This window comes from Aotus nancymaae, unplaced genomic scaffold (assembly GCF_030222135.1).
Source record: "Aotus nancymaae isolate 86718 unplaced genomic scaffold, 86718_ANA_hifiasm-v0.15.2.pri h1tg000053l, whole genome shotgun sequence".
NCBI lineage: Eukaryota > Metazoa > Chordata > Mammalia > Primates > Aotidae > Aotus > Aotus nancymaae.
In genome coordinates, this window is record NW_026988467.1 from 32,511,408 (window position 1) to 32,534,449 (window position 23,042).

Below are 23,042 nucleotides of genomic sequence, written 5' to 3' on the forward strand. Positions count from 1 at the left end.
AATGAAAGTACGTTGAAATGCTACCTGCCTCGTCTGTTTGTTTGTTTGTTTGTTTTGAGGCAGAGTCTCATCTGTCATCTAGGCTGGAGTGCAGTGGCACAATCTTGGCTCACTGCAACCTCCACCTCCCAGCTTTAAGTGATTCTCCTGCCTCAGCCTCCCAAGTAGCTGGAACTACAGGTGCCTGCCACCACACCAAACTAGTTTTGTATTTTTAGTAGAGATGGGGTTTCGCCATGTTGGCCAGGCTGGTCTCAAAACTCCTGACCTCAAGTGATCCGCCTGCCTCAGACTCCCAAAGTGCTGAGATTACAGGCATGAGTCACTGTACCTGGCCTCATCTGTTTTTAAATTTTCTTTTTATATTTTAAAAAATATCTTCTGAGAGTATGATCTTTCCTACTATTCTAGTGTGAGATAGGTAATACTATAGAAATTCTGGCTCTACCATTTATCTAATAATTTGATCTTTGGCCAAATATGTAATGTCTATGAAACTGTTTTCTGACCTGTAAAATAGGAATATACCTGCCCTGCCTCTTTCTTATGGATCTTGTCAATCAAATTAGAAAATACACAATAGCTAAAATTTATCAAGCTTTTACCATGGTCTTGGGTGGTGTGCTAAGTGCTTTACATGTATGATCTCATTTAATCTTCACACCAACCCTATAATGGAAGTAATCCTTTTACAGATGAGGAAAACTGAAATAAGTTGCCTAAAATTTTGTGGCTAATACATAGCATAACTGGGAATTGAACTCTCCTTACTAACTCTACAGCTGGGCTCTTAACCAGCATATGCTATTACTAATGCTCCTTGTAAACTACAAATACCGTATAACTGTATAGTATGTTCTTAGTTTACAAAATGGATTACTGACCCACCATTGCCCTTAACATCAGTAGTCTGGTGACCTATCATATATGGAGCACACAAATCTTTGCTTCATCCTTCCATTGTCTTCCCACTCCCATTACTACTTTGTAGAAATTCATGACTAGACAAAGGTTTTATATTTAGTGGTTTCTCCTTCTAGGGGTTTCACAGACCAGCTGCGTAAGATTTCTAAGGATGCAGGGATGCCCATCCAGGGCCAGCCATGCTTCTGCAAATATGCACAGGGGGCAGACAGCGTAGAGCCCATGTTCCGGCATCTCAAGAACACATATTCTGGCCTACAGCTTATTATCGTCATCCTGCCAGGGAAGACACCAGTGTATGGTAAGGATATCTTAAGACTGCATTTTTCCTCAAATACTTGATATCCTTTTAGGATTATGCTTAAACATGTCCTAAAACTTTCAAATGTTAAAATACATTTTATGATACAGTATTTAAAACCATGTATTATTATTATTTGAAGACAGTATAGCAAACTAAATAGTCCAAGATGAGATACTATGAAAAGAGTTTCAGTAGTGAAAAGAGGCATCACATGACAATGGCTAAGGGAAGAATTATTTAATAAAAATGGCATTGAGCTAATTTGAGTATCAGTATAATGTAGTGGTTAAAAGCACAGGCTATCAAATTAAACTGTGTTGCTCAATATTCAGGTACTGCCAGTTGTACTACCTGTGTGATTTGGCTGAATTACTTAATCATGCTAACCCTTAGTTTTCTCATCTCTGGAATTGGGATACTATTTATGTATGTATGTATGTATGTAGTATGTATGTTTGGGATAGGATCTCAGTCTTTCAGGATGGAGTGCAGTGGTGTGATCATGGCTCACTACAGCCTTAGCCTGTTGGGCTCAAACAAGCCTCCTGCATTGGTCTACAGGCATGTGCCACCACACTGGGCTAATTTTTTATTTTTTTGTAGGACAGGATCTCACTATGTTTCTTGGGTTGGCCTCGAACTTCTGGGCTTAAGCAATCCTCAAACTTTGGCTTCCCAAAGTGCTGGGATTACAGGTGTGAGTCACTGTGCCCAGCCTCTTTCTGGTTTTAATTGAGCATTTTATATGATTATATTTTCCTTCCTCTTTTAGTGTATCAGTTATACTTCCTTTATGCATACCACACATACCCTGGGATACTAATAATACCTAATCCGCATATAGGGTAGTCGTAAGGATTAACAGAGTCTACATATGTAAAGGATCTAGAATAGCACCTTTCATGTAGTAAACAGTAAATTTTAACTTTTTATAAACAAAATTTTGTGAGATTAATAAGTTAAACATTGTCATTGAATCGTAGAAAAATACAAAGAAAATATAATGTTCAAACCACTGAATGGGGTAAAATCATGTAAGTTTAGAAATAATAGAAGAAATCACAAAAGAAAATTGTTAGATTTGACTGAGTAAACATTAAATTTTCTTTTCTTTTTCTCTCTTTTTTTTTTTTTTGAGATGGAGTCTCGCTCTGTTGCCCAGGCTGGAGTGCAATGGCGTGATCTCAGCTCACTGAAACCTCTGACTCCTGGTTTCACGCTATTCTCCTGCCTCAGCCTCCCTGGTAGCTGGGACTACAGGCTCATGCCACCATGCCCAGCTAATTTTTGTATTTTTAGTAGTAACGGGGTTTCACCATGTTATCCAGGGTGGTCTTGAACTCCTGACCTCAGGTGATCCACCCACCTCGGCCTCCCAAAGTGCTGGGATTACAGGAATAAGCCACCATGCCCAGCCCCTAAATTTTCTGTATGTCACAGATGTACTAAAATGAAAAGAAAACCAATAGAGTATGGAAAATATTTGTAGCAAATAGAAACAATAAACAAATAGTTTATTATTAGTTAAATAAAAACTTCCTTTTTTTAGATTAATGAGAAAAGAATATAAACTGAAATTTCTCTAGTAAAAACAAACAAATAAATATATGAGAAAATGTCTGTTTTTATTTGTAGTTAAAGAAAAATACAGGCCAGATGCGGTAGCTTATGCCTATAATCCCAGCATTTTGAGAGTTTTAGGTGAGCAGATTGCTTGAGTCTGGAAATTTGAGACTAGTCTGGGCAACGTGGCAAAATATCATATCTGCAATAAAAAATAAAAAAATTAGCCAGGCATGGTAGTCCACACTGTGGTTTTAGCTACTTGGGAGGCTGAGGTAGAAGGATTGCTTGAGCCCAGCAGGTGGAGGTTGCAGTGAGCCAAGATCATGCCACTGCATTCCAGCCTGGGCAACAGAGTGAGACCCTTTATCAAAAAAGAAAAGAAAAGAGCAAATTAGTAAAGAAAAAAAATTTTATGCTACTACATTAGCAAATATATTTAAATATTGTAATACCTAGTGCTTGTGGGTATACAGTATATTAATACGTTGCTCATAGTAGTATAAATCTTTTATTACCCTTTTCATCAAAACTGTAAATGTGCCTGGGCTGGTCTTGAACTCCTTGCCTCAAGTGATCCTCCCACCTCAGTCTCCCTGAGTGCTGGGATTACAGGCATGAACCACTGCTCCTGGTCCCTCTGGTTTTAATTGAGCATTTTGTGTAATTCTATTTTCCATTCTCTTTTAGCATATTAATCAGACTTCCTTTAAAAATTTTTGTAGTGTTTTCCCTAGACTTTTTAATATCTATTTACAACTAATCTAAGTCTACTTTCAAGTAATAATGTACCACTTCATAGATAGTGCAGAGATACCTTGTAACAGAATGCTCCCAATTTTTCCCTTCCGAACCTTATATTTCTGTCATTTATTTCACTTACTGATAAACTATAACTACCCAATACACTGTTGCTATTACTATTTTGAACAAATAATCTTCTATTAGCTCAAGTAAGAATATGAAAAAAATTTTATGTTTGTTTGCTGACCTTCAACCTTGCTCCTTTTATTTTGTTTTGTTTTTTAGAGACAGATCTTGCTATGTTGCCCATGCTGGAGTTCAGTGGCTATTGCCAGGCATGACCATAGTACACTGCAGCCCCAAACTCCTGGGCTCAAGTGCTTTTCCCACTTCAACTTCCCCAGTAGCTGGGACTATAGGCGTGCCCCACACTGTATCCTGCTTTTCCTTCATTTATGATTTCTGATCTGTATCATTTTGTTTCTCTCTGGAAAATTCTTTTAATATTTCTTGCTAAGCATTTCTACCGGCACTAAATACCCTCAGTTTTTATTTGTTTGAGAAACTCTTTATTTTTCCTTTTTTTTTTTTGAGACACATAATGATTTAATGTTTACTTACAAATCCTTTACTCACATAATTTCAAGTACTAAGTCATTCTGGAATTCATACATTCTGACATTAAGAACATTCAGATGTTGTACAGCCATCATCACCATCCATTTCCAGAACTTTTTCATCATCCCAAACTGAAACTCTTTATCCATTAAACAATAACTTCCCGTATCACCTCACCCTGACCCCTGGAAAGCAGTGTTCTACTTTCTGCTTCTATGAATTGGACTATTCTAGTTTCCTTGTGTACATGAATCCTACAATATTTGGCCTTTAGCATCATATCCTCAAGGTTCATCCATGTTGTACTATATATCAGAAATTTCTTCCTTTTTCAGGCTGAATAATATTCCATTGTGTATATATACTACATTTTATTTATTCATTTATCTGTTGATGGACGTGTGGGTTGCTTCTACATTTTAGCTATTGTGAGTAATGCTGCTATGAACATAGGTGTACAAGTATCTCTTCATAACCCTGCTTTCAGTTATTTTGGGTATACATCTAAGAAGTGGCATTGCTGCATCATACGGAAATTCTATTTTTAATTTTCTGAGGAACCTCCACAGTGTTTTCTACAGCGGCTGCACCATTTTACATGCCCACCAACACTGCACAAGAGTTCCAATTTCTCCACATCCTTGCCAGTGTTTGTTATTTTCTGACTTTTTGATCCTAATCGGTGTGAAGTAGTATCTCATAATGTTTTTGATTTTGTGTTTTCCTAATGATTAGAGATGTTTGGCATCTTTTCCTGTGGGTCATTTTTCTGTTTATCTTCTTTAGAGAAATGTGTATTGTCATTTGCTCTTTTTTTTTAAGGCAGGGTCTCACTTTGTCACCCAGACCAGAGTACAATGACATGATCATAGCTCACTGCAACATCCATCTCCTGGGACCATGCAGTCCTCCTACCTCAGCCTTCTGAGTAGCTGAGACTAAAAGCACATACCATCATGCCTGGCTAATATTTTAAAAAATTTTGGTAGAGACAGGGTCTTGATTTGTTGCCTAGGCTGATCTCTAACTCCTGGGCTCAAGCAATCCTCCCGCCTCAGCCTCCCAAAGTGCTGGGATTATAGGTTTGAGACATTGCACCCATTCTTGTATGTTTCTTATATATAAGAATTTATGCTGGGCACAGTAGCTCACACCTGTAATCCCAGCACTCAGGTGGCTCACCTGAGTTCAGGAGTTCGAGACCAGCCTGGCCAACATTGCAAGACCCCATCTCTACTAAAAATACAAAAATACCCCAGGCAAGGTGGTACACACCTATAATCCCAACTACTCTGGAGGCTGAGGCAGGAGAATCGCTTGAACCCTGGAGGCAGAGGTTGCAGTGAGCTGAGATCACACCACTGCACTCCAACCTGGGCAACAGAATGAGACTCCATCTCAAAAAAAAAAAAAAAAAGAAATTATGGCTGGGTGCAGTGGGAGACTGGGGCAGGAGGATTACTTGAGCTCAGGAGTTTGAGACCAGCCTGGGCAACATGGTGAGACCTCGTCTGTACTTAAAAAAAAAAAAAGATTGGTGTGGTGGTGCATAACTGTGGTTCCAACCACTCAGGAGGCTGAGGCAAGAGGATCACTTTAGCTCAGGAGGTCGAGAGTGCAGTGATCCATGATAGTGCCACTGCACTCCAGCCTGGGTAGCAGCGTCAGATACTCTCAAAAAAAAAAAAAAAGTTATGTACACTGAAATATTTATGATGGTTATAACAGCAAAGGAGGGGAAAGGAACGGGGATTTTTATTCTTTGCTCTGTAATACTTCTGAATTTTTAAATTAAACATAAGAAAATAGGATTGAAAGCTGTAAGTATACTGTGATTGCAAGTACATTAAAATAATATAAATGAGAAAATTACTGGAAGAGTACTATAAAACAATAATGGATTATATACATTTTTCTCTTCATGCTTTTCAGTTATTGCATTTATACTATGGTCACAATATACCTTTTTATACAAAGGAGAAAACAATTAGAAAAGTTGTCACTAAATATTAAAGCTAATCTTCAAAGCAGTATACTTTCAAATTTAACAGCATCGCCTTAGTACTGCTGTATTGGCATTATTTTTGGTATTCTGTAGTAGAATGATGTATCTTAAGGGAGAAACATAGTAGCTTTATTTTCAGTATGTAAAACTGTTTTCAGGTCTTTTTTTCTGACTAGAGGTTTTGCATCTGTTCCATAGCGGAAGTGAAACGTGTGGGAGATACACTTTTGGGTATGGCTACACAATGTGTTCAAGTCAAGAATGTAATAAAAACATCTCCTCAAACTCTCTCAAACTTGTGCCTAAAGATAAATGTTAAACTTGGAGGGATCAATAATATTCTTGTACCTCATCAAAGGTAAGATATGCTAATTGCTTGTGAAAATATCATTTTTGTATCTTCATTTGTCTATATATGACCATATGTAACTACTATAAGAGTTGTGAAAGAGACACCCTTAATAATTCCTACTGTGGGAGATTCATAGACATTTTAGTAAAAATTAAAATAATTTGGATTGGCAAAGTTCAGAGATTCTCTTGTGAAAATGCCTCCAACAATTTTATTTTATTTTATTTTATTTTTGAAGGAAAGAATGAAGCAACAAAAGCAGAGATTTATCGAAAATGAAAGTACACTCCGCAGGATGGGAGTGGGCCCCAGCATAGGGGCTCAAGCCTCAACAATTTACATTTAGTATGCAAAGTACCTCTTAGCCGGAAAGTATCCAGAGCTTTATTTCTTATGGAGAGCCCAGCTTGAAGAATTTTCAGTTTATTTGGTAGTCATCTTCAACCTGGTTTCATGAGGCTTCTCACTTACCTGGAATGTGAAGGAGAGAAGGGCTGGGGGCCCAGATTAGTCAATTAAGTAAGACATATTAGCCTTCCTGCTGTAGTCAGTGAGACAACATATTACTGTTAGATCACCCCTATTAGAGCTGGAATCTTAGGACGTATGAGACATCATGACCTAGAAACAGGAGGTAGCTTATTGTGCAAGTCACTGAGGAAGAGGCCAATTTTCAGAGAATTGAACAAGCTCTCTTTTCATAGTTGAAGCACTTAGGCCTCAAAAAAGTTAAGTATACACCACAGATAAACATTAGAATAAGGACTGACCCGTGTTTGTTTGACACAAAAGTCCTATTATTCCTCTTTTTCCATACCACCTCTACTTTCTACCCCTGTTAAATATGAGATGAGATTTGTAAATGAGATAAATATAGAATTTTATCAACAAGTCCAACATGGCGAAACCTCATCTCTACAAAAAATAGAAAGATTAGCCATGTGTGGTGGCACATGCCTGTTGTTGCAGCTACTCCAAAGGCTGAGGTGGGAGGATTACCTGAGCCCAAGGACGTCAAGGCTGCAGTGAACCGTGATCACGCCACTACACTCCAGCCTGGGCAACACAGTGAGACCCTGTCTCAGAAAAAATAAACGAAACAATAACAACCTAAAATAAAATAAAAGGAAATGCCAGCTGCTTTATGATTATTGAATATATGTTACTTATCTTTATACTTTTGGCCAGAGAGTTGGAGTAGTGGATTCCCAAAATCCCTTCCAGTCTAAAGTGTAATGATTCCTTTTTTCCTTAAGAAACATAGGTTTACAATACAAGTCGAGTTTTAAAGAGTGATAAAAATTTGTAGATCATGATAATGAAGTTTATAATTTTGTGCCCATCATGGAGAATACTAGCATCTGTTGCCCTTTTCAACCACTAGCACAACTATTTTAGGCAAAATTCTGCTCTGAATAAGACTTTGGATTACATAGGACTTCCTCTGTGCTGTCAATAACTTTAAGTTATGTTGTAATTGTGTGAAACAGATAAATGGATAATGAAAAAATGAGATATCTAACTCTTTTTTAAAATGTGTTTAAGACCTTCTGTGTTCCAGCAACCAGTGATCTTTTTGGGAGCCGATGTCACTCATCCACCTGCTGGTGATGGGAAGAAGCCTTCTATTGCTGCTGTGAGTGTTAGCCAGGTTTATCTTATCTAAAGTTTACAGACCAGTATCAATTTTGCAGTTTCAACTTTTTGAATTTTAACATTTTCTTTGTAGCCAACTTTCATAAATGTTCTTTGGGTTTTTGAAAAGAATGATTATTCTCTGGTTTAGGGTTTACAAGTTCCATATGTGTATATTATATCAAGTTTGCTAGTTATATTATTCAAATCTTCTATATTCTACTTTAATTTGTCTACTTGACCTCTCCATGATTATGCATTTTAGTTACTTCTTGTTATTTGAGTAGTTTGTTTGTATATTTCAGTAATGTCTTCGTCATAGAGAGATGCACTACATATAAGCTTGGTGGATTACATTTTTTTACATATAAAATGTCTTCCACCTTCATCCAATTCAATACTTTGCACCTGAATTCTTTATTTTATTTATTTCAGACAGATTCTCACTTTTGTTGCCTAGGCTGGAGTGCAATGGTACGATCTCAGCTCATCGCACCCTCCACCTCCCTGCAACCTCTGCCTCCCAGGTTCAAGCTATTCTCCTGCCTCAGCCTCCTGAGTAGCTGGGATTACAGGCACCTGCCACCATGCCCAGATATTTTTTTGTGCTTTTAGTAGAGACAGGGTTTCACCATGTTGGCCAGACTAGTCTTGAACTCCTGACCTCAGGCCATCCACCCACCTCACCCACCGAAAGTACTGGGATTACAGGCGTGAGCCACTGTGCCCTGACGAATTTTTAATTTTAATATTGCCACTTCTGCTTTTAACACCTGCCTGTTATTTATTTGCTCACCTCTATATTTGTAACCTTTTTGGGTCAGTTTAAGTGTATTTCTTATAAACTTGAGAAATATTTTACCCCTTTTGAAAATCACTTGATTTTGTTGTTATTGTTGAGATGAAGTCTCACTCTTGTTGCCCAGGCTGGAGTGCAATGGCGTGATCTGGGCTCACTGCAACCTTTGCCTCCTAGGTTCAAGCGATTCTTCTGCCTCAGCCTCCCCAGTAGCTGGGACTACAGGCGTGTGCCACCATGCCCAGCTAAGTTTTGCATTTTTAGTAAAGACAGGGTTTTACCATGTTGGCCAGGCTGGTCTCGAACTCCTGACCTCAGGTGATCTGCCCACCTTGGCCTTCCAAAGTGCTGAGATTACAGGTGTGAGACACCGCGCCCAGCCAAAAAATCACTTGATTTTAACAAATGCCAATATTTTGAAAATGTGAACTTATTTTAGGCACTGTTAATATCCAGAAATTAAACTATAAGATTTAATTGGCCAGGCATGGTGGTTCATGCCTGTAATCCCAACACTTTGAGAGACTGAAGCAGGTAGATCACTTGAGGTCAGGAGTTCAAGACCAGCCTGGCCAACAAGGTGAAACACCGTCTCTATGAAAAACGCAAAATTAGCCGGGCATGGTATCGAGTACCTTTAATTATAGCTACTCAGGAGGCTGAGGCAAGAGAGTCGCTTGAACCCGGGAGGCAGAGGTTGCAGTAAACCAAAATCATGCCACTGCACTACAGGCTAGGCAACAGAGTAAGACTCTGTCTCAAAAAAAAAAAAGATGTAATATTTTTTCTATGATCCATTATAATCTTTACATAAATCTTAAGTCTTATGAATCTGATAAATCTAATTCATCCCTAAAAATGATAGTAATATTTAAATTTTCACTTAAAATTTTTAAAGCTGTTTTCATTAATAAAGGAAATTAATTTTTATCTATTCTGTAGCTTTGTATTTTTAATGTTATACATGAATTATTTTCTTTAAATGTTCAGTAGTTGTGTTGAGTCATCTCTAATATTCATTCAAATGTTCTTATAGAAGATAAAATGGTAAAGAACTCAAAAGACTTCTTTGGATTTGCTACTTTGGAGTCATTTTCCAAGAATGTTTAAAGCATCTTTTAATTCCTTTGGACTTCTGGTAGTCATTGTCTTTTTCTACTAAATTCATTTCTACCAAATACCCACTTTCTTTTATGGTTATTAGAAGTCTTGTAAATAGAATTTATTTGTTGATTCTTTTTTGCTATATGGCTTCTATTCCCAATAACTTAGAGAGTAGTGTGAGAAATTAATGTAAGTAATGAGTGCCACATAGTATAATAGGTGTTATCGTGATAACGAGATAACATTTACGTTGCAAGAACCTGGTGTGTTTTGGGAATATTGAGAAATACAAGGAGTTGGAACGTAGTATACTGCAGGCTATGAGGCTAGGAAGCTTTTGTGAGGCATCTTCATCCATCCAAGGGGTATGGATGTATTCTTAGCAGCGAGATACCCTTCAAGGGAAAGAAATGGTCAAAGTTCCATTTTTGAAGCATGACTTTGATATAGGTTACCTGGAAGAGAGTCTGGAGGCAGTGACCACCCTAGACTCTGATCAGAATACTGTTATAAGTTCATACTTTGAGGTCTCTTCTCTAAAGACATAACAATATTAGACACAGAAAGAGAAAATTAATATAGCCAATTTCAAAACCAAGATTAACTTCTCTGAGGACCAGATACAGAACACAAATACAGCTCAATAAGACTGAGCATACATTCAAGCCAAAAGGGAAAATTCTGATTTTAAAATTTATGAAGCATAACAGTTCTAAGATAAAGCTAAAATCTTAAGTATGGCTTTTGAGATAGGTTGCTAAAGTGAAAGAGATAGGAAGAAAAATCAGTGGTTTGAACTGCTCTTCATTTTTACTTATTTCCTTTCTCTTATTCTCTTATGCACATCTTTTTGTCTTTTTCTTTTCTCACTAATCTTTAAGTATACCAACAACACAAAGAATCTAATTGTTAAGTGTATAGTTCAGCCTAGTTATAGGAAATAGTTTTTTACCCTATATTAGTGTTTTGTTCTGTTGTTCACTGGGAAGTACTATTTTTCTTCAAATTTTTTAAAGAGATGGGATAGGCTGGGCACAGTGGCTCACGCCTGTGATCCCAGCACTTTGGGAGGCCGAGGGGGCCAGATCACAAGGTCAAGAGATCAAGACTATCCTGGCCAATATGGTGAAATCCCATCTCTACTAAAAATACAAAAATTAGCTGGGTGTGGTGGCACGTGCCTATAGTCCCAGCTACTCAGGAGGCTGAGGCAGGAGAATCGCTTGAACCCAGGAGGCAGAGGTTGCAGTGAGCTGAGATCGCGCCACTGCACTCCAGCCTGGCAACAGAGCAAGACTCTGTCTCAAAAAAAAAAAAAAAGAGAGAGAGAGAGAGAGACAGAGATGGAGTCTTGCTATTTTGCCCAGGCTGGCCTCAAATTCCTAGGCACAAGTGATCCTCCTACCTCAGCTTCCTGAGTAGCTGGGACTACAGGCACATGCCGTTGTATCCAACTCAGAATTACTATTTTGATTACTCTGAAAGTAAAGTGATAAATGTAAGGCTACAGTAAAACAAAAATGTAAATTACATTCATGTAATTTTGATTATCTTTATTTCTTTCTTTTTTTTTTTTTTTACTTTTTCCAACCTAGGTTGTGGGTAGTATGGATGCCCACCCAAGCAGATACTGTGCCACAGTAAGAGTTCAGAGACCCCGACAGGAGATCATCCAGGACTTGGCCTCCATGGTCCGGGAACTTCTTATTCAGTTTTATAAGTCAACTCGGTTCAAGCCTACTCGTATCATCTTTTATCGGGATGGTGTTTCAGAGGGGCAGTTTAGGCAGGTTGGTTGCCTAGAATCTCATCAGACTATGGTGAAATCAGATATTGTGTTTATAATGTGGTGTCTCGTTCTGGAGTTAAAAAGCTTGTTAGAGTTCCCAAGTCAAAACTTGGTATTTTCTTAGATTTTCTTTTTGAAAATGTTTGTTGTGAATGTGTATGCCTTGCTTGCTAAGACCATGTTCTGCTAATCATTAAAATGGAATCAAGAAGCATATTAGTTATAGAGCGATGAGATTAAGGAATCCTGAGATTAGATCATTATTCTACTTTGAAGTATATAAAAACAAATAGCTGACTGTATTGAATCTTTCCATGTTATATTCTCTAGGTATTATATTATGAACTACTAGCAATTCGAGAAGCCTGCATCAGTTTGGAGAAAGACTATCAACCTGGAATAACCTACATTGTAGTTCAGAAGAGACATCATACTCGATTATTTTGTGCTGATAGGACAGAAAGGGTAATCTCACCTCTGTTGTAATACTATTATAAACCAAGTTTATTCAACAGAGTTCATAGAGCACTCAACAGGGGCCCTCTGCCAATAACAGGGTTTCCAGTATATAGTAGCAGATTTCAACAATTACTTTATGAGTATAGAAATAGATTAGTTTTAACTTAATAGAATTTCTAGTCACACTCCAAATGTCCAAAATCTCATTCTACTTTTTTGTTGTGAAGAAACTGATAGTTTTAAAATTATTCTTCTATTCATATTTTCCTAAAATCTTCAGGAAAAAAGGTACATTGTCTTTTTAAAATATCTTGTACAAATTAGTTTTTTAAAAGAGCAGAAATTCAGGCCAGGTGCAGTGGCTCACGTCTGTAATTCCAGCATCTTGGGAGGCCAAGGCAGGCAGATTGCTTGAGGTCAGGAATTCAAGACTTGCCTGGCTAACATGGTGAAACCCTGTCTCTACTAAAAATACAAAAATTAGCCAGGCATGGTGGTGCACATCTGTAATCCCAGCTACTCGGGAGGCTGAGGCAGGAGAATCGCTTGAACCCAGGAGGCAGAGGTTGCAGTGAGCCAAGATGGTGCCACTGTACTCCAGCTTGGGCAACAGAGCAAGACTCCATCTCAAAAAAAAAAAAAAAAAAAGTGGAAATTTATACAAACTAACTTTTAAGCCATGTTTCCTTTAAAGTTCACAGAATTATTTTACGCATTTTATAATGTGAATGTATGTGTTTTATAATTAGGAAAGAGAGATATAAATACCTAAGGAAATATGTTTTTTTATCTGTGTGCAGCAAGACAGCAGTCTTACCGTCATTTTCAGTGCTCTCATCCCATCTGCCCTCATCCTGCAAATCTTGGAGCAGAGAAATCTAGTGATACCAAGTGTTGTGTCCCCTTGAGAAAGGGATTTGATAGAAAGGAACTAAGGAGTGTTTTGTCTTTGGCATACATACTCGCTGTACTCCTTTGGGCAAGCAACTTAACATCTCTGTGCCTGTTTATTTCTTAGCAAGATTGGATAATATTGATATTATTCAACCTCATATGCGTTGTTGGGAGAATTAAATAAAATGCATAATGTACTTAGAACAGGGTTTGGCCCATACTAAGTACTCAGTAAAGTTTGGCTAGTTCTCATTAGTAGAGTGATGGGAACAAAAAAAAAATTAATAAATAAAGTTTGGCTAGCTGTAGAGTGGTGGTGATAGTGATAGTAATAGAGAAGAAGAAATAATAATAGTAGACATTGTTCTAAGTATTGCTTATAAATTTAATCAATTTAATCCTCACCAGCAGCATTATGAGGTATTTTTGTTTTGGTTTGGTTTTGGTTTTGTTTCTGTTTCTGTTTTTGTGATAGTTTCACTCTGTTGTCCAGGCTGGAGTGCAGTGGCATGATCTCAGCTCACTGCAACCTCCACCTCTCAGGTTCAAGCGATTCTCCTGCCTCAGCCTCCTGAGTAGCTGGGATTACAGCATGTGCTACCACACCTGGCTAATTTTTGTATTTTTGTTAAAGACAGGGTTTCACCATGTTGGCCAGGCTGGTCACAAACTCCTGGCCTCAAGTGATCCACCCACCTCAGCCTCCCAAAGTGCTGGGATTGTAGGTGTGAGCCATCACACCCAGCCTACAACTTTTTGTATGTATTAATTAGAAGATTTATGTGTTGCTAATTTATTAGAGTTAAGTATTTTTTTAAGAGTTGGCATAATTTAGTAGATGATAAACTGTTTTGTTTTGTGCTTGGTAAAGTGTAGCTAGTTGTTCCACACGGCTATAATTCAAGATACCACCTTGTAACAGTCACTCACATGGCAAAAATAATATCTGAGTCAGTAAAATAGTTTCTGATTTGCTAGCCTTGTAAACCTAGACTTACAGTTAATAATTTTAAATGTGTTGGGATAGGGCAGTGGAGGCGGGTATAATAAGCATTTTTAAGTCTTTTATAAGGAGCTTGCATTATCAAGAATTTTGAGTCATTTCAGTTATATTATATACACTCAGAGAAAATCATGGTATCTGTTCTCTTACAAGATGTTGAAACTGATAGTATGAAATAAAAGAAATAAGGCCTTTGAAATTATTTCATTATTTGAATCTCAGTTCTGCCCTTTATTGTGTGCTATTTAGCGAATAATTTTGTATTCCTGAGCCTTTTCTTCACTAAACAAATGGAAATAATCCCTAACTTGCAGGATTGTTATCAGGATTTAGAAATAATGTGTTTAAAGTGCCTGACACATAAATGGTTAACAAATGGTGTGACTGTTGTTGATGTTGTCAGCATTCTCTCTCTCTAAACATCTAGTTGTCTCCAAGGTAAATGTTTATCTTCATATATCACACGCTCAAGAATACCTACTATGCACAGGTACCATAAACTGGAGCACTTTAAGTTAATTTAAAAAAAAATTTTTTTTAGTGTCTTTGCCCCTACAACTATTAGCGAAGCATGTAGTAGAGACTATCTCTGTTGTGTATCAGCATTCCCTTTCAGCAACATTTAGGAACAGGAACCAGGACCTGCATAAGGTCTGCTCTGAATGATTGCTTAAGTTATATTTCAAAGTGAAAGTAGTGAACATAGGATCGGCCTTTTTATGCATACATTTTTTAAAGTGCTTTCAGATACATTTTTTACCTTTTTCTTGTTTGTTTAAACTTTGACCAAACAAATCTAGGTTGGAAGAAGTGGCAATATCCCAGCTGGAACAACAGTTGATACAGACATTACACACCCATATGAGTTTGATTTTTACCTCTGTAGCCATGCAGGAATACAGGTAAGCCTACACTTTGGGTAAAATATTTTAATACAAGAACTATCATTCTTACATGTATTTTTTTAAATCTAAGAAAAAAGATAAAGAAATACTCTTTGCATTCCAACTTGTTTCCATGTGAAATTAAAAGAAACTTTCAGTAAACAAATGTCTTCCCTTTCCTTACCTTGAGAGGGGCTTAGGAACTTATTTTTATGAAAATACCAGACTATGAGTAGCTTAATAGAATGCATTTCCCTAAAACAGGCCCTTAATTTACCTTAAATGTTTTTTAAAACATGTAGAAGTACCTGATTGTTCCTTTAGCATATGCCTCTTTAAAAAGAGAGATCGAGAAAAAAATGCTCTTTTGCTCAGGCTGGACTCTTGAGCTCAATCAGTCCTCCCACCTCAGCTCTCAAGTAGCTGGAACAACAGGCATGTACCATTGCACTCAGCTAATGATGATAACATTTTATAGAAAACTTTGACATTTACTGGTAGGTATTAAGCATGTGAAAGAGTTTAATTGGGCTGGGTGTATTAGCTCATGACTAAAATCTCAACACTTTGGGAGGCTGAGATGGGCAGATTGCTTGAGCTCAGGAGTTCAAGACCAGCCTGGGCAACATAGAGAAACCCCATCTCTACAAAAAAAAAAACCAAAAATTCCCCAGGCATGGTAGCATGTACCTATAGAGGAACTATATAGCTGGAGTATGTTTTGCTCCAGGAGCAAGTGGCCATGGCCCCTTTATCGTTGAGGCTGTCACCAAATTACCCCAACCCAGTGGCCTGACAGCCCTGTTGAACTGCAAGCACCTGTTACACCTTGCTCCTTGGCCACTTAAAGAGGTTATACCTTGGCCGGGCATGGTGGTTCACACCTGTAATCCCAGCACTTTGGAAAGACAAGGAGGGCAGATCACCTGAAGTCAGGAGTTCAAGAACAGCCTGGCCAACATGACAAAACCCCATCTCTACTAAAAATACAAAAAACTTAGCCAGACATGGTGGCACACATGCCTGTAGTCCCAGTTGCTCTGGAGGCTAAGGCAAAAGAATTGCTTGAACTCGGGTGGCGGAGGTTGGCAGTGAACAGAGGTCACACCAATGCACTCCAGCCTGAGTGACAGAGCGAAACTCTATCTCTATAAAAAATAAATAAAAGAGAGAGAGATCATACCTCTCCAGTGCCTAAATAGTACCTTGCATCTCAGGAAGCAGTGCCTTAGTCACCCAGAGCAGTCACACAGTCTAGTACCTAAGCTGAAGCAGTTCCCTGCATATCAGGGAAACCATGTCTGGGCCACCCAGAGCAGGCATAGTCCCCATGCCTGGGCTTAAGTGGCACTGGGGAATTGGTGCCCTGGAAGAGCTGAGCAGCTCTGTATCCCATAGATATTGGGATAGCCCAAATATATTGAGATATAAGAAAATACCAATAGACAACTCAACAAAATCAGGAAAGTAATTCACAATATGAACAAGAAATTCAAAAAAAAGATAGAAATTAAAAAAGAATCAAACAGAAATCTGCAGCTGAAGAATTCAATGGAAAATACAATAGAGAACTTCAGCAGCAGATTTGATCAAGCAAAAAAAAGAATCTCTGAACCTGAAAATAGGTAATTTGGAAAAAGATCCGAGTCAGAAAAAAAAAAAACAACGTAAGAATGAAAAGAGTGAAGAGAGCCTCTGAGACTTATGGAACACCAGTAAGCAAATAAATATTTGTATTATGGGAGTTCCAGAAGGAAAATAGAAAGGGAAAGTGTAGAAAACCTACACTATGTGAATGACATAACAGGTCGAGCATGGTAGCTTACACCTGTAATCCCAGCACTTTGGGAGGCCAAGGTGGGCAGATTGCTTTAGCTCAGGAGTTTGAGACCAGCCAGGGCAACATGGTGAAACACCGTCACTACAAAAAATACAAATATTAGCCAGGCATGGTGGCATCCACCTGTAGTCCCAGCTACTCAGAGGGCTGAGGCAGGAGAATCACTTGAGCCTGGGAGGTCAAGGCTGCAGCAAGCCTAGATCACACCACTATACTCTAGCCTGGGGTGACAGAGTGAGACCTTATCTCAAAAATAATAATAATAATAACTGAAAACTTCCTAAATCTGGGGAAAAATGTGGACATGTAGATCTAGGAGGTTCAAAAGTCTGCAAACAGATCCAGCCCTTAAAGGTTCTTCCCCAGGCACATTATAGTCCAATTGTCAAGTCAAAGACAGACAGAATTCTAAAAACAACAGAAAAGCATCAAGTCACAGAATCCTTGTTAAACTAACAGCAGATTTCTTCACAGAAACCTTATAGGCCTGGAGAGATTGAGATGATATATTCAAAGTGCTGAAAGAAAACAATTGTCAGCCAAGAATACTGTAGCCAGTTAAGTATCATTTGAGCTCAGAAGGCAAAGGCAGAGGTTCCAGTGAACTGTGGTTGTGCCACCATACTCCAGCCTGGACTACAGACTGAGACCATCTCAATAAATAAATAAATAAATAAGTATTCTATAAATAAATAAACAAATAAGTATTCTATATCCAGCAAAGCTATCCTTTGGAAATGAAGGAGAAATAGTCTTTCCCAGACATGCAAAAACTGAGGAAATTTATCACCACTAGATTTGCCCTACAGGAAGTGTTCAAGGGAATCCTACATCTGGAGGCAAAAAGTCAACAATTGTTATTATGGAAACACACAACAGTATAAAACTCACTGGTAGAACAGATACACAAGAGAGAAAGAGAAAAGATTCAAACCTTATTACTCTACAGAAAACCACCAACCCACAATGATAAACAATAAGAAAGGAAGAAAGGATATATAAAACAAGCAGAAAACAATTAACAAATTACAGAAGTAGGTCTCCAGCTATCAGTAGTATCCTTGAATGTAAACAAATTACCTACTGCAAAGATGTAGACTGGCTAAAGGAAATTTTTGCTCACTCTGGTGCCCAGGCTGGAGTGCAGTAATGCAGTCTCAACTCACCGCAACCTTTGCCTCCCAGGCTCGGGCTCAGGCAATATTCTTGTCCCAGCCTCCTGAGTGACTGGGGCTATAGGTATGCATCACCACACCTGGCTAATTTTTGTATTTTTGTAGATGAGGTATCACTATGTTTCCCAGGCTGGTCTTGAACTCCAGAGCTCAAGCAATCCACCTGCCTCATCCTTCCAAAGTGCTGGGATTATAGGCATGAGCCACCATGCCCAGCCACTGAATGAATTTTTTAAAAGAATGCAATCATGTCCTTTGCAGCAACATAGATGCAGCTGAAGGTCATAATCCTAAGCAAACTAACACAGGAATAGAAAACAAAATACTGCATGCTCTCATTTCTAAGTGGGACCTAAACATTGAGCACACATGGACATAAACATGAGAATAATAAACACTGTGGACTACTAGAGAGGAGGGAGAGGGGAATGAGTTGAAAAACTAGCTATTGGGTACTAAGCTCACCATCTGGGTATAATATATCCATGTAGCAAATCTCACATGTACCTCTTACATCTAAAATATTGATTTTTTAAATGATCCAAATATATGCTGCCTAAGAGAAATCCACTTCACCTATAAAGATACATATAAACTGTAAGTGAAGGGATGGAGAAAGTTATTCATTCCACGCAAGTGGAAAAGAAATGCAAGCAGAAGTAGCTATATTTATGTCAGACAAAACAGACTTTAAGTCAAAAACTGTAAAAGGAGACAAAGAAGGTCATTATATAATGCTAAAGGGATCAGTTCACCACGAGGAAATAACAGTTGTATATATATATGCAGCCAACACTGGAGCATCCAGATATATAATATAAAGCAAGTATTATTAGATCTAAAGAGAGAGAGAGATGGACTCCAATACAATAGTAGTTGGGGACTTCACCCCACTGTCAACACTGGACAGACCATCTAGAGAGAAAATCAGCAAAGAAACATTGGATTTAAAACACACTTTAGACCAAATTGACCTAACAGATATATACAAAGCATTTCATCCAGCAGCTGCAGAATATACATTATTTTCTCAAGACTCTTGAGACTGTCTCAAAAAAACAAGTTATTAATATCCAGGATATACAAGGAACTCAACAGCAAAAAAACAAATAACTTGATTTAAAAATGGGCAGGTGTCTCAGGAGAGTAATAGAGATGACCAACAGGTATATGAAAAAATGCTCAATGGCCAGGCGTGGTGGCTCACGCCTGTAATCCCAGCACTTTGGGAGACTGAGGCAGGCAGATCACGAGGTCAAGAGATCGAGACCATCCTGGTCAACATGGTGAAACCCCATCTCTACTAAAAAATACAAAAATTAGCTGGGCGTGGTCGCGCACGCCTGTAGTCCCAGCTACTCGGGAGGCTGAGGCAGGAGAATTCCTTGAACCCAGGAGGCGGAGGTTGCAGTAAGCCTAGATCGTGCCACTGCACTCCAGCCTGGTGCCTGGCGACAGAGCAAGACTCTGCCCCCAAAAAAAACAAACAAGCAATGCTCAATATCAATAATCATCAGGGAAATGCCAGTTAAAATCACAATGAGATATCATCTCACCCTAATTAATATAGTCATTATCAAAAACACAAAGAATGCAGAGAAAGGGGAACTTATATACACTATTGGTGGGAATCTAAATTAGTACAGCCATTATGGAAATCAGTATGGAAGTTCCTCATAAAACTAAAATTGAAACTACCATATGATCCAGCCATCCCACTACTGGGTATATATGCAAAGGAAAGGAAACTGTGTCAAGGAGATATGTGCATCCCCACGTTTATTGCAGTACTGTTGCAATAGCCAAGATATGGAATCAACCTAAGTGTCCATCAACAGATAAATGGATAAAGAAAATATGGCATTTATACACAATGGACTACTATTCAGCCACAGAAAAGAATGAAATCCTGTCATTTGTGGCAACATGGATGAGCCTGGAGGACATTATGTTATGTGAAATAAGCCAAGCACAGAGAGATGAATACTGCATCATCTCACTGGTGGAAGCTATAAAACTGTATGTCATAGAAGTAGAGAATAACATAGTGGTTACTAGAGGCAGAAAAGGGAGGGGGTTACCAAAGGCTGGTTAACAGATACAAAATTACAACTAGATAGGAGGAATAAGTTCTAATATTTTATAGCACTATAGGATGGCTATAATTAGCAATTTATTCTATATTTTCAAATAACCAGGAGAGCCAGTTTGGAATTTTCCCAGCACAATGTTTGAGGTGTAGATATCCTAATTACCCTGATTTGATCATTATATATTATGTATGTGTATCAAAATGTTACTCTGTACCTCATAAGTATGTGCAAATATTATGTGTCCATGAAAAATAATAAAAGCCCAAAAAAGGAGTTGGAGACCAGTCTGGGCAACATGGTAAAACCTCATCTCTATAAAAAATACAAAAATTAGCGGGGTGTGGTGGCGCGTGCCTGTAGTCCCAGCTACTCCGGAGACTAAGGGGAGGATCACCTGAGCCTGGGAGGTTGAGACTGCAGACCCTGTCTCTAAATAAATCAATAAATAAATCCTATATGACTGGTTTATATATTTTAACCTAATGTTTCCTCCCATATTTAATAAGTATCACATTACATCCAGATGACTGTATTTTAAAAATCACAGAGGAGAAAGATTCTCTGTTCAAGTAAGTTTTAGAAATGCTATTAAACAGATTTTTTTTCTATTTCCAGAATAACCAGTTTAAACAGATTTTTTTATTATAGAACTTTTGAAGAGCACTGGTATGCAAATGACCATTATGAATCTTCAAGATAGGAATATTTTTCCAATATATTTAACCAGAAACTTTAGGGAACAGTTTTCCTTTACCTTTTTAACTTTTAAAATTTTTATTATTTTTATTATTTTTATTTTATTTTATTTTTTTGAGACAGAGTCTTGCTCTGTCACCCAGGCTGGAGTGCAGTGGTGCAATCTCAGCTCACTGCAACCTCTGTCTCATGGGTTCAAGTGATTCTCCTGCTTCACCTTCCCAAGTAGTTGGTACTACAGGCATGCACCACCACACCTGGCTCATTTTTTTGTACTTTTAGTAGAGAGGGAGTTTCACCATGTTGGCCAGGCTGGTCTTGAACTCCTGACCTCAAGTGATTCACCTGCCTTGTCTTCCCAAAGTGCTGGGATTACAGGTGTGAGCCACCACATCTGGCCTATTTTTGTTTTATTATTTATTTGAGACAGGGTCTTGCTCTGTCATCCAGACTGGAGTGCAGTGGCACGAACACCCCTTACTGCAGCTTTGACTTCCTGAGCTCAAGCAATCTTCCTGCCTCAGCCTCCCAACTAGCTGGGACTACTGGTCCATGCCATGGTACCTGGCTTTTTTTTTTTTTTTTTTTTTTTGAGACAGAATCTCGCCTGTCGCCAGGCTGAAATGCAGTGGTGCAATCTCAGCACAATGCAACCTCTGATTCCCTGGTTCAAGCAATTCTCCTGCCTCAGCCTCCCAAGTAGCTGAGATTACAGGTACACACCACCACATCCAGCTAATTTTTGTATTTTTAGTAGAGACAGGGTGTCACCATGTTGGCCAAGATGGTCTCAATCTGATCTTGTGATCCACCTGCCATAGCCTCCCAAAGTACTGGGATTACAGGCATGAACCACCTCCCCCGGCCCACACCTGGCTAATTTTTTAAATGTTTTTTGTAGAGATGAGATCTTCCTATGTTGCCTAGGCTAGTCACAAACTCCTGGGCTTGAGCTGTCCTCCCACCTCAGCCTCCCAAAGTGCTGAGATTACAGGCATGAGCCACCATGGCCGGCCTGAACAGTTTTCCTTTAGGATATCAGTTTAAAACTTCTGCTGCAGTCAGCAAATAACCAAGAATATTTTACGGAGACTAAAAACTTTTTTATACATCTTCCCAGCTTTACTTTTTTCTATTTTATTTCATTTAATTCATGTATGTATGTATGTATGTATGTATGTATTTATTGAGACAAAGTCTCACTATGTCACCCAGGCTGGAGTGCAGTGGTGCAGTCACAGCTCACTGCAGCCTTGACCTCCTAGGCACGAGTGATCCTCCTGCCTCAGCCTCCCAAGTAGCTGACTTACAGGTGCATGCCACCACACCTGGCTAATTTTTTTTTACCTTTTGTGGAGATGAAGTCTCACTGTGTTGTGCAGGCTGGTCTTGAACTCCTGGCTTCGAACTCCTGGCCTCAAGCTACCCTCCCACCTCGACCTCCCAAAGTGCCAAAGCTGTTTTGTATGTGACTTGGTTTTAAATATTTAGTTAAAAGTTCAAAATTCAGCTGGGCCCAGCAGCTCACACCTGTAATTCCAGCACTTTGGGAGGCCAAGGCAGGCAGATCATTTGGGGTCAGGGGTTTGAGACAGGCAAAACCCTGTCTCTACTAAAAATACAAAAAATTAGCTGGGCATGGTGGCACATGCCTGTAATCCCAGCTACTGGGGAGGCTGAGGCATGAGAATCACTTGAACCCAGGAGGTGGAGGTTACAGTGAGCTAATATCATGCCATTGCACTTCAGCCTGGGCGACAGAGCAAGATTCTGTCTCAAAAAACAAAACAAAACAAAAAAAGTTCAAAATTCAACAGTATATGTTATTGCCTTCTCTTTAGGGTACCAGTCGTCCTTCACACTATCATGTTTTATGGGATGATAACTGCTTTACTGCAGATGAACTTCAGCTGCTAACTTACCAGCTCTGCCACACTTACGTACGCTGTACACGGTCTGTTTCTATACCTGCACCAGCGTATTATGCTCACCTGGTAGCATTTAGAGCCAGATATCATCTTGTGGACAAAGAACATGACAGGTAATATAAAAGCCTAACAGGTTCTCACCCAAATCCAGATACTGTCTGCATGTTAGGATTTTCAAGTTCCACAAGCTATTAGAGGAGTCAGTGATCCGTGTGAAAAGTGATGACAGTCAG

The 23,042-nt window shown here is 38.7% G+C and overlaps 1 protein-coding gene across 6 annotated transcripts in view; it reads left to right on the plus strand.

The window, feature by feature from the left end:
- The window catches only part of AGO3 (argonaute RISC catalytic component 3), a 133,134-nt gene that overhangs the window by 102,178 nt on the left and 7,914 nt on the right, over positions 1 to 23,042 (plus strand). For 4 of the 6 annotated variants that reach the window (XM_012439807.2, XM_064363683.1, XM_064363684.1 and 1 more), the window contains 7 exons: positions 1,041 to 1,225; positions 6,357 to 6,516; positions 8,056 to 8,146; positions 11,644 to 11,838; positions 12,168 to 12,302; positions 14,994 to 15,095; positions 22,723 to 22,922. In XM_012439807.2, coding sequence (XP_012295230.1) covers positions 1,041 to 1,225; positions 6,357 to 6,516; positions 8,056 to 8,146; positions 11,644 to 11,838; positions 12,168 to 12,302; positions 14,994 to 15,095; positions 22,723 to 22,922 — 1,068 coding nt within the window. The remainder of the gene's footprint in view (positions 1 to 1,040; positions 1,226 to 6,356; positions 6,517 to 8,055; positions 8,147 to 11,643; positions 11,839 to 12,167; positions 12,303 to 14,993; positions 15,096 to 22,722; positions 22,923 to 23,042) is intronic. The other 2 variants (XM_064363681.1, XM_064363682.1) reach the window with 2 other exon arrangements.